The 18,238-nt window shown below is 55.0% G+C and overlaps 1 protein-coding gene across 4 annotated transcripts in view; it reads left to right on the forward strand.

Moving 5' to 3' along the window:
• Positions 1-2,271: 2,271 nt before the first annotated feature.
• Positions 2,272-18,238, forward strand: part of JPH3 (junctophilin 3) — a 101,181-nt gene continuing 85,214 nt past the window's right edge. The window contains exons 1-2 of one of the 4 annotated variants that reach the window (XM_017966848.5): positions 2,488-3,248; positions 5,919-6,103. In XM_017966848.5, coding sequence (XP_017822337.2) covers positions 2,867-3,248; positions 5,919-5,968 — 432 coding nt within the window. In that variant the 5' untranslated portion in view covers positions 2,488-2,866 and the 3' untranslated portion in view covers positions 5,969-6,103. Of the gene's footprint in view, positions 3,249-3,813; positions 4,326-5,918; positions 6,104-18,238 lie in introns of those variants that run through there. The other 3 variants (XM_017966849.5, XM_002761244.7, XM_035281903.3) reach the window with 3 other exon arrangements.

Here is an 18,238-nt window from a genome sequence, read left to right on the forward strand (position 1 = left end):
GCCTTTCAATGACTGCAGCCTGTCAGTGCTGGAGTGACGGACTACAGGAAATGAGAGGGTCAGTTGGAGTTGCGGAGAGGGGCTTGGAACTGCAAAGGCGTGGAGTGTACACTGGCCAAAGGTGGAAGGTGCTGACCAGTGGCTACTTGGAAGAAATCACCATGTTCCAGTAGGAGCTCAGTTGCAATCCACTGCTTGTGTGAAGGAAGGCTGCTGATTCAGCAGCAAAAGGGTTGGAAGTAAAATGGAAAAAATAAAAAGTAGAGCACAGGAGTGGTGGCAATGTTTATTTCAACAGGCAGAGGGCTGGACGTCTCCATGCAGGAATCCTTGACCCTCCTCGAGGGGACGGCCGCCAGGAACAGCATTACTGCTCACTTCCACAACGTTTACTGCGTGCTGCGTGCCTAGCTGTTGAATTCCCACGGTAACCCTATGGGAACTATGTCATCTCCATTTTACAGATGAGAAAACGGAGCTCTGAGACATTAGGTGACCGCCCAAAGCCACAATGCTCGTGGGCCCGGGGCCAGGATTTGGACCTGAATCTCTTGAGGACAAGGGTGTAGTTCCTTGGGCCCACACATTTATAATAGGGAAATTTCCATGGACACGAAATGGACACGAAACAGCCCAGAGATGCTCTTTCATACCCATTTAGGTGAACAAGGTAAAATAAATGGAAAGAAAATCAGAATTTTGAGGACACCAGTGTCGGCGGGAAACAGAGAACCACCAGCCCAGGCACGCTGCAGGGTGAGAGGTCAAGTGCTCCAGGTGTTTGGAAAGCGATTTGGCAGCTTCCAATAAAGCCCAAGATGTAGCTGGTCCTGTGATGCCACCGCAGACATGTAGAGAATTTCTGCAGAGGGGCAAAGGGAGACAGTGCTAGAAAGCTCACTGAATCACTCTAGCTGCACAAAACAAAGGAAGCCCATTGCCCTCAATGTCCCTCGTTGACTGGGTGTATGAGGAGGTGACTGTCCTCCTAGCCGCCGGTACTCTGGGGAGGGGGCTTCGGTGCCCAAGGCAAGAGGTTGAGGTTGAATCCTGGGACTCGAAGGAGGGGCTGATTTTCCTGAGAGCCGGGTGAGCCAAGAGTGGGGACCATCGTGATTGTCTCCACAGGGGAAGAGCTGAGCAGGGCCTCTGGCTGCTTGGAGGCTCCGGAGCGCACCTCTTTTCCAGTCCTAATCTGAGGCTCCAGGCCTGGCTTGCAGTTCCTGGCACACCGCGCTGCGAAGTCACCGGCCCACACTCCCAGCGCGGGGACCCTGTGCAGTCCCCACCCCCATCAGCCCACAGCACCGGGCTGCTGCCATTTCCCCCGCAAGCATTCCAGGAGGGCTGGGGACGCCGGCTTCTGCCTGACGATCCAGGAAATGCATTTTAAATGGGTCCCAGGATGCTTGGATCCAAGAACCAGACACCATCTCTTGGAGGGTGGCGGAGGCTGAGAGTGTGTGTGGAGAGGGACGTGGTAACACCCGAATGGCGGTCCCACTTTGCTCCCCCAAAGCGCAACCGTCCCCGAGTGTGTGTGGGGGGCTACCTGTTGGCCAGGGCGCAGGGTGCACGAAATTCGGGTAACTTTGCTCCAAGATACTTGCGTGTGTCCCGACTCTCATTTAATTTATAGGGGAGAGGGATTCGCCAAATCCCTGTTTTCTGGGGCGAGCCTCCCTCCCCCCACCCTTGGACCCAAGCTGCCAGAAGGAAGAAGGAAGGATTGTTTGTCACCGGAGAAAACCACCTGTGGTTTGCAAAGGGCCTCAGTCGAGTCAGGGGCAGGCGGGGCAGATCCGAGCCCAGTGGGAGGGGCGACTCGCGGGGGCGAACAGGGGCAGGGGCAGGGGCAGGAGCGCCCAGCTCGCGGGGCCTGCTCAGCCGGCCTCACCGCCAGGTTCCCTGCAGGGGGCCGAGGGCGCCCTGCGTGCTGGGAGCCTTCCCATTACGCAGTTCCTGTACCTTTAAATCCCAGTCCCGGAGTGGGCGGGGGCGCCCCGGCTGGACCCCGGTTTCCAGGCCGGCGGGTGCCCCGGGAAAGCCCCGGGAGGGGAGCGCGGGGCGGGGGGCGCGGAGGGCGCGGAGGGCGGGGCGCCCGGGGTCCCCGCCCGCGCGTCCTGCCGCGGCCCTCGCCAGCTGGGCCGCGCCCCTCTCGGGGCCGCCGTGCTCCGGGGGCGGGCGGGGGCTGGGGCGGGGGCGCGCGGGCGGGGTGCGGGCGCGCGCGTCGCGCGGCCCGAGCGCGCGAGCCGGGCCCCAAGCGCACGCCGCCGCCGCCACCGCCGCCGCCGCCCGAGCCGCCGCATTGCTGCTGCCGCCGCCGCCCCGCGCCCGGCCCGCGGCCCCCAATATGGTGCAGCCGCCCGCGCCGCCGCCCGTGCCGCCGCCGCCCGCGGGCCCCGCCGCCGCCCTCGGGCGCCCGCAGCGCGGCAGCCGCAGGTGGGGGGCCGCGGCCCGGGCCTGAACCGCCCCCTGCCCGGCCTCGGCGCGGCGCCCTCCCCGCGGGGCTGCCGGCGAGGGGCCCTCGCCGCTGAGGTGGAGCCGCGGGCCCCGCCGCCGCCGCTCCTGCCCCCTCCCTCCCTCCTCCCCTCCCCCTCCCCTCCGGTCCTGTCTCCAGCGGGAGCGCGAGACGCTGGTCAGGCTCCGCGGCGCAGCTCGAAAAGGAATAATCGCCCCCGATTGACTGAAATTCCTCCGGAGCCGGCGCCGCGGCCGCCCGCGCCCGAGACCGCGCTCCGGGGCCGAGTCCGCCTCTCCTCCGGGAAACGCTCGCGACCCGGGGCCGCCGGCGGCCGCGACTCCGCTCTGCCGATCGCCTGAGTCCGTTTTCGCCGGTTGCGGGATCTGGAACCGAGTTACATGCATGTCCAGTGGGGGCAGGTTTAATTTTGACGACGGAGGGTCCTACTGCGGAGGCTGGGAGGACGGCAAGGCGCACGGCCATGGCGTGTGCACCGGCCCCAAGGGCCAGGGCGAATACACCGGCTCGTGGAGCCACGGCTTCGAGGTGCTGGGCGTCTACACCTGGCCCAGCGGCAACACGTACCAGGGCACCTGGGCGCAGGGCAAGCGCCACGGCATCGGCCTGGAGAGCAAGGGGAAGTGGGTGTACAAGGGCGAGTGGACGCACGGATTCAAGGGGCGCTACGGGGTGCGGGAGTGCGCGGGCAACGGGGCCAAATACGAAGGGACCTGGAGCAACGGGCTGCAGGACGGCTACGGGACCGAAACCTACTCGGACGGAGGTAGGTGCCGTGGGCCGGGCCGGACCGGGGCGGGAGGGGACCTGCCCGCGATCGCGCTCCTTCGGTCGCTCTCCTGGGAAGTTGAGCTGCGCCCTCCGCTTGGGCCGTGGGCACCAGGGGCGGCCTTTCCCGGGCTTCCCTGGAGGCCATGGTGGCTCCTGGCTACAGGTTGCCCCGCTGCTTGGTGGGGACAGTGCCCCTGTGCCAGCTGAAGGGTGTTGGGGGCTTTCCGGGGGCCGAGCCTAGGAGGGCCCAGCAGAGCATCCGTGCGTCGGACACGGCAGGCCGGAGACCTGTGAGAAGGGCCAGGCTGGGCCCGCGGCCCTGGGGAACCCAGCAAGGACAGAGGGGGCTGGGCGAGGGTCCCTCCCCTTGTTGGCTTTGCCCCCCCCCACCCTATAGGCCGCCGGTCGATCAGGCCCCAGGTTCGCTTCTGGTGTTCCTGCGGCGCCCGAGGGCCTTCCTTGGCCCGAATCGGCCCAAGCCCAGGGAAAGGGAGTGATGGGGAGCGCTGGGGGCGGGGGATGCCAACCCGAACCAAAACAGCCAGGCAATAAACTTCTAGGTGGTTGGACGCGGGCTAGCGCTGTCGAAGCAGGCTGCTGGAGGGAGGAGGGAGGCCCGTCTGCTCAGTGAGAGCCCAGGAATCTCGCCTTTCAGTGGCTGCATCGTTTTCACCATTAGTTGAGGGAATCGGTCTGTTCCTTCATTCTAAGATGCCACCACATTCGGGGCAGAGCCGGGGCCGGAAGCCAGGGAGCTGCTGCCTGCTCCTGCTCCTGCTGCTGCCGCTGCCGCTGTAAGATGGTTTCTGTGCAGGCAGCCTTGGCTGGCTCTGCAGCTGCCCGCCTGACCGGATACTCCAGATATCCACTCCTCAGTGCACCTGACACGCACGGAGCCCAAACAAACAAACTGGCTTCCCCAGCCTGTCCACCCCCATGTGGGAGCTCATTCTCAGAGGCGTAGGTCCCCTGCCTCCCTCGGGCAGCTCGCTTGTTTCAGGCATGGATGCCTGGGAAGGGAGTGAGACGCAGCAATGACTCGTGCTTCTGCTGGGAATAAAAATCCTGAGCGAACGTGTGCTCCGGTCCTCCCCGCACGCTCGCTGCCTCCGAGTCTCATGAAGAAAGCTCGGAACACCTGCTCCCCGGCCACATCCAGGAGTGGCGGGGGGCTGGAGAGTAATTATTATTTTGGCTTATGCAACTGAAAAGCAGGGTTCGTTATTACCCGAAGAGGAGGAGGAGTCTGGGGCAGTTAATTATATAATGCTCCTGCCTGTCAAAGCCGTGCCCAGGCGGCCTTTTCTGTTCCGTTTTTGTTTTCATGGAGCAGGTTGGAGAGCTTCCCTGACCCTGGGGCGCTGAGGGCCGGGCAGGAGCAGACGGTGCTCCCTTGGTTCCAGGCTGTGGGCCTGTGTATGTTTGTGTGTGTGTGTGTGTGTGTGTGAGCGCGTGCGTGCAGGCACAGGGAGGCCCGGGCAGCAGATGTGGGTGGCTGAGACAGGCAGGCAGCCTGGCGCTTCCAGCTGGCTGTTTGAAGCCCAGGGGCTGCTGTCTCCCTCAGGCTCTGGCCATGAGGCTCTGCAGAGCCATCCTCCGGAGTGCTCCTGGCTGAGCTGGCTCTAGGAAGACTGTGCAGGCCTGGCTCACACAGAGGAGAGGGCCCAGGGCTCTCATTGTCACTGATCCCCAGATCCTGAGAATATCTGGGGGTGAGGCTGAGTACCTCACTCTGCCCACCCTCCCCAGACATCTCCAGTGTCCTGAGGAACCATTTCTTTCATTCAACAAATACTTATGGCACACTTGCTAGGAGTCAGGTGTGCTGGGCTCTGGGAAACCACACTGAGCAAAGCAGACACAGATCTTTGCCTTCATGGAGCTTACGTTTGAGGGAGAAGGGGTGGCGATTATGTTGTGACTTTTTGGGGAAGACAGGATCTGATTCTGTGGCTGGCCCTGAGTTTAGGATCTGATGGGTTAAGGGGAGGGATGTTTTTCTCTGTGGGTCAACTTCCCTGGGCTCTGTACTCCAGCCAGCCAGCCAGCCAGCTCCCTCAGCATCCTGCTCCCCTAAGCCCTTCCCCTCCTGGTGGTCCTGCCTGATTGTGTCCATTCTACAGATGAGGCCAGTGAGGCCTGGGCTGTGTGATTCAGGAATCCAGGGCCCACAGCCTTTGGCCGCAGGGGTTCCCGATCTGTCTGGGGCCAAACCCCCCATGCTTCCACATCACATTGCCTGGAGGAAGCCCAGCTTGTCAACATTCTCTCAAGAGGTTTGCAGTTCTTGGCTCTCCCATAGGTGAAGCCAGGCAGGCACGCAGATGGAGGGCTTCAAAGCCGGCTCTTCCTTTTGGTTGGTGACATGGCATGACAGGAAATGGAATTGACCCTTCTGGTCTGGAGGACTCAGGCCTGGACATCTGGGCTGCTTTTCTGGAGGGCTCCCAGCTTCCTGGTGGGAAGCAGGTGACTGGAGTGACTGTGGCACCGAGTATCCCCAGGCAGGCCATGGAGAGAGCCTAAAGGGTGTGGGGAATGCCAGAATGGGGCAGAAGCCTCCATGCCTCCTTCCTAGTCAACTGGTGGGTGGTGACAGTGGTGTCTGAGGGGCAGTGAGGAAGGAGTTAATGGTCGTAGCTCCACTCCAACTTTTCTTTTGCAGAAGAGATGGGGAAATATCGGGCAGCCATCAGCAAAGCTCTGGAACCTTAGCCCAACTTTTGGTGCTGACTTGGGCAAATGGCGATTTTCATGAATGATGCACCAACAGCCAGTGTATTCCATGTGCAGCTGGAATTGGTGTGGAATTTCAGCTGGGGCCACCTGTGCCAACTCCTCCTCCTCCTCCAGGTGTGTCTCCCCTTAGGGTGACACACCCTTAGTCAGCTCCCCTGACTGAGCTGAGTAGCTTCTACTATTTGCATGGTGAGGCCCGGGGGTGTGGGGTACAGGACCACCTGCCTGAAGTCAACCCCAGCTTGCATCCTGGGCTTCAGTCCCTGCCCTACATGCCCTGTTTTGTGACCTTGGGTGAGTTACTTAACCTCTGAGCTTGTTTCTTCATCTTTACAAAAGGTTGATAACAACACCTGTGAGGTGGATGAGGATTAATTGAGAATGGGGCGTACGGCTATGCCAGGAACATAATGAGCATTCGTTATTATTTCCCATTCGTTTTGTCATCACAGTTCCAATATCTGGACATGAGAATGGTGATCATGTAAATGACGATAAATAGCAACATTAGATACTTACTGTGTGCTGAGCGTGTGGCAAGTGTTAAGTGAATTATAGCTCTTAATTTTTATACCTCTAGAGGGTGGTTTTCTTGTTATTCCCATTTTCCACACTGGGAGGTGCAGGCTCTGAGTGGGCGTGGCTTGGGAGGAACCGGGACACACTCAGGACAGCTGTCCCAGAGCCTGAGCTTTTGCTAGGTACACCTCTCTCTAAATGCCCCTGTGCAGAAATACCTTCTGTTCTTTCCTCTCCTTCATATCTCTTCTTCCGTTGTGGGTATGGTGGCCCAGAATTGCAGGTGAATGCCTCTGCACAGATATGCTCACCCATACCCTGCCCAGGATCCCTTGCCCCCTGAGACCCACCATGCATGCCTGTGCTGCACTGAATAGGTAGATCTTTCCTTCGGGTGCTGTGTACACAGAACCCCTCAAATCAAAAGTTTCCCCCTCCAATAAACCCTCCTACACCCTGAGAGATATGAGTCATCTCACGCCCAAGCCTCTCCCCCTCATACTCAGGTCCCGTTCACCGGCCCAGATTCCTCAGCCCACACAAATCACACACACCCACAGTCAGAATCAGATCCCCCCAGGCGCCTGCGCGCACACATGCGCACAAAACACCTGCCACCCGAAGACATTTTCCATCCCGTCCCCTAAAACACAGCCACTGTGCCCTCCTGGCCTTGTTTGCTCCCCACTGGACAAGGACTGTGAATCTCTACCAGCCTTGTAAATGGGGAGCTCAGATGACAGAGGCAGTGGTGTGCTTTGCTTCCATTTTAAACACATTTATGCTGTCAGTGCCCCTTTTAGGGAGAAAAATCCCCCGTTAAACAAAATGAACTACCATTGGGCATATTCTTTGTGCTTGGCTATGACAATGCGACAAGTGAATTCTTTTTAAAATGAGTGCCTAGGTTAGGAGGAAATAGGTTCATTGGCATGGAGATTATGCCAACAGAAAATCATTTCAGAAACAAGCCAGCCCCGAGCAGTTGAAGATGAAAGCGTTTTCTCCCAGATTCTCTTTCCGCTACTTTGGGGGGCGGGTGGTAAAAGGCTCCGTAAGGTGAAGAGAGAAAGGAAGAAGCAAACAGCTAGTTTTTTTATTGCCAGTTATAGCTGAGAAAGAATTGTGGCTGAAGAGCGCCCCTACCCACGCCAGCCCTCAGGGCCTTTGATGGGCTTTATCTGAGGAATCCTGAGATGAGCTGGCTGGGGAGTAAGGACCAGCACCCGCCTACAGTGGCGATCTGGAGTAGTGAGTGAGCAGCCCCAGCTGACACAGAGAAGGAGAGAGAGAACTCTGACCTCTTCTTCTCTGAGGACATCCAGTGGGAGAGAGCAAGAGGGGGTAGGGGTGGGGGTGGGGGAAGGAACTGCTGCTGTTCCCTCCAAGGCTTTTTCTTCCTGTTTTCCCCAGGCCTCCATGACTCTAAATATGACTAACTCTCAACTGTGAGCTAATAATGTTGACTGTAACGCCCTTTGTGTCCTTAGATGACAAAAAGAGTTGTGAGTACCAGAGGAGAGGGTGATGTTGGTGTGAATTTTCTGCAATGGTCTGTGTCTCTGTGGATAGGGCGCTTCCCCAGCTGGTGGTGTCCTGGCTGTGAGAGGCTGCGTGGTGGATGGAGCCACCGCTGCACGGGGGGGGGGGGGGGGGGGGGGAGTCCTGGCTGGAACTTGAGCAAGGTGCTGGCTTCCTGTCTGGAGAGGAGAGGAGACGAGGCAGTCCCTTCAGGACCTTGGAGAGCGCTCCTGGCTGCCTGGGCCTCCCTGATGGCTTGCGGGCCCACTTTCCCTCCAGGCATCGTCTTCAAGCCAAACCACCTCCCCTTGCCAGTGGCTGCCTGACCCCGGACCCTCCAGCACACTTGACCACCAGAAGTGTGTCTACACCTGCGCCGGATGTGGGGCAACGCCTGCGATCCCAGCACTTCGGGAGGCCGAGATGGGAGGATCACTTGAGCCCAGGAGTTTGAGACCAGCCTGGGCAACATTGTGAGACCCTGTCTCTACAAAAAATACAAAAATTAGTCGAGTGTGGTGGCGCGCTCCTGTGGTCCCACTACTCAGGAGGCTGAGGTGGGAGGATTGCTTGTTCCCTGGAGGTCAAAGCTGCACTGAGCCAAGATGGTGTCACTGCACTCCAGCCTGCTGACAGAGCCAGACCCATCTCAAAAGAAAAAAAAGAAGTGTGCCTGGTCCTACTCTGTCAGTGCGTGGGCTCCACACTCCAGGAAGTGCCACCACTTGGCATGCCTGCCTATTTTTTCACCCCCACATGGTCCTTCCTGAAAAAGTAAGTGTCTTCTGGGGGTCATACCCTCTTCTGGCCAACTGGGAGAGCAGTTCCCAGCTTGTGGAGGTGGGTTTGGGGTTAGACCTAACTTTTTTTGTTTTTATTTTATTTTTTTGAGACGGTCTCCCTCTGTAGCCCAAGCTGGAGTACAGTGGCACAATCTTGGCTCACTGCAACCTCTGCCTCTCAGGCTCAACCGATTCTCATGCCTCAGCCTCCTGAGTAGCTGGGACTACAGGTCTGTGCAACCACACGTGGCTATTTTTTTTTTTTTTTTGAGATGGAGTCTCTCTCTGTCGCCCAAGCTGGAGTGCAGTGGTGCGATCTCGGCTCATTACAACCTCCACCTCCCGGGTTCAAGCAATTCCCTGCCTCAATCTCCCAAGTAGCGGGGATTACACATGCCCATTACCATGCCTGGCTAATTTTTGTATTTTTAGTAGGGATAGAGTTTCACAATCTTTGCCAGGCTGATCTTGAACTCCTGACCTCGTGATCCACCTGCCTCAACCTCCCAAAGTTCTAGGATTACAGGTGTAAGCCATCACGCCTGGCATAGCTGGGTGATTTTTTGCATTTTAGTAGAGACAGGGTTTTGCCATGTTGGCCAGGCTGGTCTTGAACTCCTGAGCTCAGGTGATCCACCTGCCTCAGCTTCTCAAAGTGTTGGGATTACAGGTGTGAGCCACCACGCCTGGCCTGGGGTGGGACTTTATAGTGAGATGTGTAGAAGTTGCTCTGAAGTCTGAGGTGTATTCCTGCCATAGGTTGTGTGTGTTCAGTTCTCTTGGAGCATAACAGGGGTCATAAGTCCACACCCGAAGGCAGGCAAAGGAATGACTCATCTGTATCAGTCAGTGAAACTGTTTTGCCACCATCCTCTTTATATCCACCTCGACAGATGATTCCTCTAGACTAGCTGTCCCCAACCTTTTTGGCACCAGGGACCAGTTTCATGGAAGACAGTTTTTCCACCGACTAGGATTGGAGGATGGTTTTGGGATGATTCAAGTGCATGATATTTACTGTGTGCTTTATTTCTATTATTATTACATTGTAATACATAGCGAAGTAATAATAGGACTCACCATAATGTACAATCAGTGGGAGCCCTGAGCTTGTTTTCCTACGACTAGATGGTCTCATCTGGAGGTGATGGGAGACAGTGACAGGTCATGGGACATTAGAGTCTCATAAAGAGTGTGCAGCATAGATCCCTGGCATGAGCCATTCGCAATAGGGTGTGCATTCCTGTGAGAATCTAAAGCCACCGCTGATCTCACAGGAGGCGGAGCTCAGGCAGTGATGCACGTGATGGAGAGCAGCTGTCGACAGATGAAGCTTCACCTACTCACAGCTCAGTTGCCACTCACTTCCTGCTGTGTAGCCTGGCTCCTAACAGGTCACGAACCAGTACCAGTCACATTTCAAGGGCTCAGCAGCCACATGGGACTAGTGTCCGCCGTATTGGACAGTGTAGATCTAGAACATTCTATCAGTGCAGACAGCTTCATTGGGCAACACTGGTCTGGAGTGTAAGCTTCATATGGGAAGGGATGTGTGTCCGTTGCTGGTCACTGCTGTGTGCTCAGTGACTAAAATATGCTGGCACGTGGTGGTCAATGAATATTTGTGGAAGGGATGAATCATGCGAGTAAATGTGGTGGCGTTTGGTAATTTTGTTTACCATGATTATTTCACATGCCTGTTTCATCGAAAGACCTTAGAACTGGACGTAGTTCAAGGGAAGTTTTTCCCTGAGACCCTCATGTCCGCAGGTCAGTCTCACTTTACAATTAGCATTAAAATGAGGCAGGTGGATTACGAGGTCAGGAGTTCAAGACCAGCCTAACCAAAATGGTGAAACCCCGTCTCTACTAAAATACAAAGAAATTAGCTGGACATGGCAGGGGGCACCTGTAATTTCAGCTACTGGGGAGGCTGAGGCAAAGCATTGCTTGAACCCGGGAAGCGGAGGTTGCAGTGAGCCAGGATCGCACCACTGTACTCCAGCCTGGGCAACAAAGTGAAACTCTGTCTCAAAAAAAAAAAAAAAAAAAAAAAGCCAGGCATGGTGGCTAGCACTTGTAATACCAGAGCTTTGGGAGGCTGAGGCGAGTGGATCATGATGTCAGGAGTTCAAGACCAGCCTTGCCAACATGATGAAAGCCCATCTACTAAAAATAGAAAACTTAGCCAGGCGTGGTGGCACACACCTGTAGTCCCAGCTGCTCGGGAGGCCGAAGCAGGAGAATGCTTGAACCCGGGAGGCGGAGGTTGCAGTGAGCCAGATTGCACCACTGCCCTCCAGCCTGGGCGACAGAGTGAGAGACTCCATCTCAAACGAAATAAAACAACAAACAAACAAAACGTGCCGTTCTAATTCCTTGATCAATTTTGTTTGGTGGTTGGCTTTGTCATTGCTTCTTCAGAGACTGCTGGTGTTTTATATCAGAAGGACAAGGGTGGCGGATGCAGTGAGCAATGGAGGGCTGCCGTTGTAATAATGAGAAGCAGCCATGACTGGGAGGCAGTTTTGGACCACGATTTAATGAGTAGCGTTCATTGCAAAGTGCGAACAGAGACACACAGAAAGGTGAGGGTCCTCCAGTCTGCTTAGCTTCTCGCTATCTTTTTACTTCTGCCTTTTCCTTGTCTCGATTCAATCCATCATCGGAGAAGCCTTTGCCGAGTTCAGACTGTGTTCAAGGCACAAAGACAGAAAAACTCAGGTCCAACCTCAGTGAATCAGCCCATAAATATTTGCTGAGTGTTCTGTATGCAGGACAGAGTTTGCAGTAACGTAGAAGATTAGGAAAAAAAAAACCGAATAAATAAAAATGAACATGTAAGAAATAGGATGTCTTATATTCTACCAGAAAGAATAAGGAGTCTGAACAGGGATGCAAAGCCAAAATATATGGAAGAATTCGGGGTTTCTCATGCCACAGTGGGAGTCCTGAATGGAAACACCACAGGGCAGGGGCCTGAGGAGCGGGGGAGGTGTGTGTGTCCTTGAAGGAGCATCAGAGGCTCCCTGGGGTAGGCAGCGCCTGAGTTGAGTCTGGAAGGGCACTGGGGTGATGGCTGTTATCCCAAGCCTGAGGTTGCAGACTTCGTTGGAGGCTGTGTCTCCCTCGGCCTCAGTTTCCCCATCTCTTTAATGAAGTCATGACATTTTTTTCGTTCTCAACATGTGCCGTCTCCGTCTTTCCCAGGAATGTCACGGGTGTTGTTCTGGACCCCGGAGGGCTCTCTGGTGGAAATGCTTTCCAAAAACCCTGAGAGTCGCTCTGTCTGCTGCTGGTAGAGTCTCAGTTGGTCAGGACACGGGCTTGCCTCTGTCTGCTGCCCTGTGGCCGTGTTTCCCAAGCTTCAGTATTATAAGAACCACCTGGAAACTGTGTCAAGACAGATCGCCAGCCCCACCCCTGAGTTTCTGGGCCTGGGATGCCACCCAAGAATTTATATTTCTTACAAGTTTCAGGCGATGTGGAGGCTGCTGGTCTGGGGAATCTCACTTTAAGAACCGCAGTCCTGGCCAAGTGCGGTGGCTCACGCTTGTAATCCCAGCGCTTTGGGAGGCTGGGGCGGGTGGATCACGAGGTCAGTTGTTCAAGACAAGCCTGGCCAACACGGTGAAACCCTGTCTTTACTAAAAATACAAAAATTAGCTGCGCATGGTGGTGCATGCCTGGAGCTGCTCATCCCAGCTACTCAGGAGGCTGAGGGAGGAGAATGGCTTCAATCCCTGGGGGCGGAGGTTGCACTGATTGCAGTGAGCCGACATGGTGCCACTGCACTCCAGCCTGGGTGACACAGTGACACTGTCTCAAAAAACAAAACAAAACAAACCACAGTCCCCGGCTTATGCCTCCTCACCCTGGTTACACGTTAGAGTTAACAAGAGTGAGTCCCTGGGAGACCGTTAGAAATGCAGGGTGTCAAGCCCACCACCGACTTCCAGAGTTGGTGTCTGGAGCTGCTCAGGCGACTCCAATGCAGGAAACACTGCCTTAGCCCCGTCTTTTTTTTTTTTTTTTTCGAGACAGAGTCTCACTTTGTTGCCAGGCTGGAGTGCAGTGGCGAGATCTCAGCCTATTACAACCTCTGCCTCCCGGGTTCAAGCAGTTCTCCTGCCTCAGCCTCCCGAGTAGCTGGGACTACAGGTGCTCACCACCACGCCCAGCTAATTTTTGTATTTTTAGTAGAGACAGGGTTTTACCATGTTGGCCAGGGTGGTCTCGATATGTTGGCCAGGGTGGTCTCGATCTCTTGTCCTCGTGATCCACCATCCTGGGCCTCCCAAAGTGCTGGGATTACAGGCGTGAGCCACCGTACTGGCCTAGCGCACTCATTTTAATCATAGCTGTGCATGGGGTTCATCTTGGTTGTTTTAAAAAATGCAGATGCCCAGGGCTCACCCATAGGTGGTGATTGAGGTCCTCTGGGTGCAGCCTGGGCCTTGGAATTCTTTTTTAATTTTTTTGAGACAGAGTCTGCCTCTCTCTCTCAGCCTGAGATGCAATGGTCTGATCGTGGCTCACTGCAGCCTCTGCCTCAGCCTCCTGAGTAGCTGGGACTCAAGCCATCCTCCCACCTCAGCCTCCTGAGTAGCTGGACTACAGGTGTGCCACCCCCATACCCAACTAATTTTTATATTTTTTGTAGAGACAGGGTTTTGTTCCGTTTCCCAGGCTGGTCTCAAACTCCAGAATTGAAGTGATCAGCCCACCTGGGTCTCCTGAAGTGCTGGGATTCCAGGTGTGAGCCATTGCGCCAGGCCTGGGATTCTTTTCTGAACATTCCAGGCGACCCTAAGGTCCAGCGCAGGTTCTGGAGCATCGGTCCCTGGACATCGCTTGAGAGTTTTGCTAACTGACCCACGCCAGGGTCCATGCAAGACCACCGACGTGGGAAACTTTGAGGCTGGCGCCCCAGCCTGAGTATTTGGTCAAAGCTAGCAGGGCCTGGAATCGCAGCTGTAGGTAGAGTTGTTCAAACTCTGGGTCAGGTGGTTAATGAAATTAATACAGTGCAGTAAAATAAAATGAAGTATGCTAGAAAATGTCTAAGCACAATAGCTGTTTCTTTTTGTTGTTTTTTTTCTTTTTCTTTTGTCTTTGAGCTGGAGTCTTGTTCTGTTGCCCAGGCTGGAGTGCAATGATGTGATCTTGGCTCACTGCAACCTCTGCCTATCGGGTTCAAGAGATTCTCATGCCTCAGCCTCCTGAATAGCTGGGATTACAGGCACCTGCCACCACGCCCAGCTATTGTTTTGTATTTTTAGTAGAGACAGGGTTTCACCGTGTTGGCCAGATTGGTCTCAAACTCATGACATCAGGCAATCCACCTGCCTCGGCCTCCCAAAATGCTGGGATTACAGGCATGAGCCACCGCGCCTGGCCAATACCTACATTTCTGTAAGGAAAAGTGCTGCTCTGTTTCTGTCACCTTGTGGCCTTCTCCTATGTGTCTGTGTCCCCTCCTTTTCTGTTTCTTTCTTTTTCTTTTTTTCTTTTTTTTTTTTGAGACACTTTTGCTTTGTTGCCCAGGCTGAAATGCAGTGGCATGATCTGTGCTCACTGCAGCCTCCCAGTTTCAAGCAATTCTCTTGCCTCAGCCTCCCGAGTAGCTGGAATTATAGGTACATGCCACCACACCCAGCTAATTTTGTACTTTTCGTAGAGACAGAGTTTCACCAGGTTGGCCAGGCTGGCCTCGAACTCCTGACCTCAAATGATCTGCTCACCTAGGTTTCCCAAATGCTGGGATTACACATGTGAGCCATGTGCCCAGCCTCCTCTGTTTCTTATAAGGACACCTGTCATTGGATTTAGGGTCCAGCCTAAATCCAGAATGATCTCAAGATCCCTAACTTGAGTATATTTGCAGAGATTCTCTTTTTGAATAAAGTGCTAGGGATTTGGACTGAGGCATATCTTTTGGGGGACACTATTCTACTCACTACAGTGTCTTACAGATTTCAGTGGGAAAGTGCTGCGAAGCCCATACATTTGTCCCTTGGCGTCTTGAGGGGATTTGTTCTAGGACACCCTGGAAATACTGAAACCCTCAGGTGCTTAATCCCCTCGTAGAGAATAATACAATATTTGCACATAACCTACACATCCTCCCGTGTACCTAATGCCATCTCCGCATCATACTTACAGTACCTAATACTACTTATACCATGTTCTGTAAATTATTTTATTGTACTGTTATTTTTATTGTGTTGTTTTTATTTTTATTTTATATTATTATTTATTTTTCTGGGATGGAGTCTCACTCTGTCACCCAGGCTGGAGTGCGGTGGTGCAATCTTGGCTCACTGCAGCCTCCGCCTCCCGGGTTCAAGTGATTTTCCTGCCTTTGCCTCCCGAGTAGCTGTGATTACAGGTACGTGCCACCGCACCTGGCTAATTTTTGTATTTTTAGTAGAGATGGGGTTTCACCATGTTGGCCAGGATAGTCTCAAACTCCTGACCTCAAGTGATCCGCCCACCTCAGCCTCCCACAGTGCTGGCATGACAGGCGTGAGCCACCGTGCCCGGCCTCTTCTCTTGTCTTTGAATACATTTTTGATCTGCAGTTGGTTGAGTTTGTGGATTGAGAACCTGAAGCTATAGCGGGCTGACTGTGTCTGATAACCCAGGACTGCAAGGCCAGGGAGTTCCGTTCTTTCTAAAACACCTATTTTGTCCGAGGTATTGTGCTGGGCATCTTTATCATAGATGCCTCTTTCATTTCTTAAGACAATGCCTGGAGATACGGCAGGCCACTCCTGGGTCACACTTGTTGAGGTCACGCGGCTGCAAAGTTGTTTCCAGCTGCAGAGTTGTTTCTGGTGCCCCGAGATCATTTCTTATTGGAGCCAGCATTCCAGCTGCCCCCTTGCTTTACAGATGAGGAAACCGAGGCCCACCAAGGCAGGGCCCCTGCCCCAGGTCTCACAATGAAGCAGGCGCAGAGAGGTCTTGGTGGGCCTTTGCCCAGCAATTTGTAAACTTGGGGGTCTGCCAGTGATGTGGACACGGAGCTGGGTGCCCACTCCCAGGATAAACCCAGATCCCTGCACACACAAGGAGCCACATATCCCCTCCCAGGATAAAGGCAGGTCCCTGTACACATGAGGGGCTATGTCCCCTCCTAGGATAAACCCAGATCCCTGCACACATGAGCGGCTGTGCGTCCCCTTCCAGGATAAACGCTGGTCCGTGCAAACACGAGGGGCTGTGCATCCCCTCCCAGGATAAAGGCACGTCCCTGTACACATGGGGGGCTATGTCCCCTCCCAGGATAAACCTGGATCTCTGCACTCGGGGGGCTGTGCGTCCCCTCCCAGGATAAACCCAGATCCCTGAATACACAAGTAGCTGTGTGTCCCCTCCCAGGATAAACACTGGTCCCTGGTCCCTGCACACACGAGGAGCTGTGCATCCCCTCCCAGGATAAAGGCAGGTCCCTACACACATGAGGGTTAGTGGCTCTTCTGAGAGTTCACAGATTCCCGGAGACCCCTCCACAGACCCCTAGATGAGAGAGAACCTGTCCATCCTCTGTGGGGCCTAAGTGTGCCTGGATCGATCTCATTTTGCAGTGAGTAGAAAAATGGGCTGGGGTCAGCAGATTCCTGCTGGCCTGGTGAATCGGAAACATGGCTTGGCTAGAGTAGACCCTAGCTGAGTTGGTCTCTCACCTCGTCCCCTCCCGAAGGCCCCTACCCTTGGGGTCAGCATCCAGGCAGCGCGGGATGCCCAGAACCTTCTTTCTTGTCCTGAGCTCTTCTTCCCCAGCTCGGCTTGGACTTGAATATCAGCTGTTGTGGTTCTTTCCTGCCCAGCGAGCGGGACCAGGCACTGGGAGCTTCCTCTGCTTCATTCGTTTCGTCTCTTGGTGAGGAAAGCACGGCTCCCCCATTTTCCAATGGGAAACTGAGGCTCAGAGAGACAACGGAAGTGAGAAGTGATGGAACAGGGACTCCGTAACTCCAGACACATCTGAGTCATCTGACCAGGCCTCCCTGAACCGGGCTGCCCAGAAGGGAGCCCAGGAATGCCCAGGAGGGTCACACGGCCAGGGCTGTTCAATGCAGGTGGTCCTGGGACCACCCCTTGAGAAGCCCCAGTTGCCTTCCCCCATCTGCTTCTGGAAACAAGGAGAGGAGGCATTGCTAGAGGGAGGCGGGTGGGGGCAGAAACCCGGTCTGTCAGGGTCAGCCCCGGGCACAGCGCCCGACAGCAGAGGAGAGCTCCGGAAGTCATGCCTGGGTGGATCAATGAGTAGTCAATCAGCTGAGCTCTGAGGGACAGGAGGGGCTGCCGGTATGGAGAGAGGGAGGAGGAGCCTGCTGGGGGGAGACCGCGTGCAGGGGTGCCACGGCCGGAGCCCGCCTGGTGTCCAGAGAGCTCTGTGGCTGCTGCAGTCGGGAGAGGGGCACGGGGTCTGAGCACAGACAGCTTCCAGGCTGGGGGGCGGGGGCGGGGGGAGGGGCGACACTGGATCTTGTCCAGGACGTGGGAAGGACGCTGTCTGATTTAAGCAGAACAGCGATGCATTCTGGTTTTGTATTTTTGTAATAAAAACACTTTATTTTGAGATCACTGTAGAATCCCGGGCAATGGTGAGGAATAGATCAGAGACCCGGAGTCTGCCTGATCCTGTGTCCCCGAGGTAGCGTCCTGTGAAACTGATGGTGTGTGGAGCTGGCTGCTGACATGGACACAGTCAGGACGGGGAGCACCGGGGCCCCGGGACCCCTCGTGTCACCCTTTTGTAGCCACACCCCCTGCCCCCGCACAGCAGCCTCTGAGCTGTTCTCCATTTTTTCAGTTTTGTTTCCAAAATGCTCTGTACACGGAATCGCACAGTTCATTGTCTTTGGGGCTGCCTTTGGTCACTCAGCCTCATTCGCTGCAGATTCTTACAGGTGTTTCCTGTATCAATAATTCTTTCCGGGCCGGGTGCGGTGGCTCACGCCTGTAATTCCAACACTTTGGGAGGCCGAGGCGGGTGGATCACGAGGTCAAGAGTTCGAGACCAGCCTGGCCAACATGGTGAAACCCCATCTCTACTAAAAATATAAAATTACCTGGGCATGGTGGTGCACACCTGTAGTCCCAGCTACTTGGGAAGCTGAGGCAGGAGAATCACTTGAACCCAGGAGCCGGAGGTTGTAGTGCGCCAAGATCATGCCATTGCACTCCAGCCTGCGTGACAGAGCGAGATTGTCTCAAAAAAAAAAAAAAATACAATACTTCTTTCCTTCTTACTGCTGGGCGGTGTCCCGCAGTGTGGATGGACCACAGTTCGTTTAACCATCTGTCCCTTGAAGGGAATGTGGGGTGTCTCCAGCTTGGGGCGTTGTGAATTTAAAAAGCTGCTGCTAGCTCTCAGGTCCAGGTCTTCCTGTGCACAGACGTCTTCGCTTCT

This window comes from Callithrix jacchus, chromosome 20 (assembly GCF_049354715.1).
Source record: "Callithrix jacchus isolate 240 chromosome 20, calJac240_pri, whole genome shotgun sequence".
Lineage (NCBI taxonomy): Eukaryota > Metazoa > Chordata > Mammalia > Primates > Cebidae > Callithrix > Callithrix jacchus.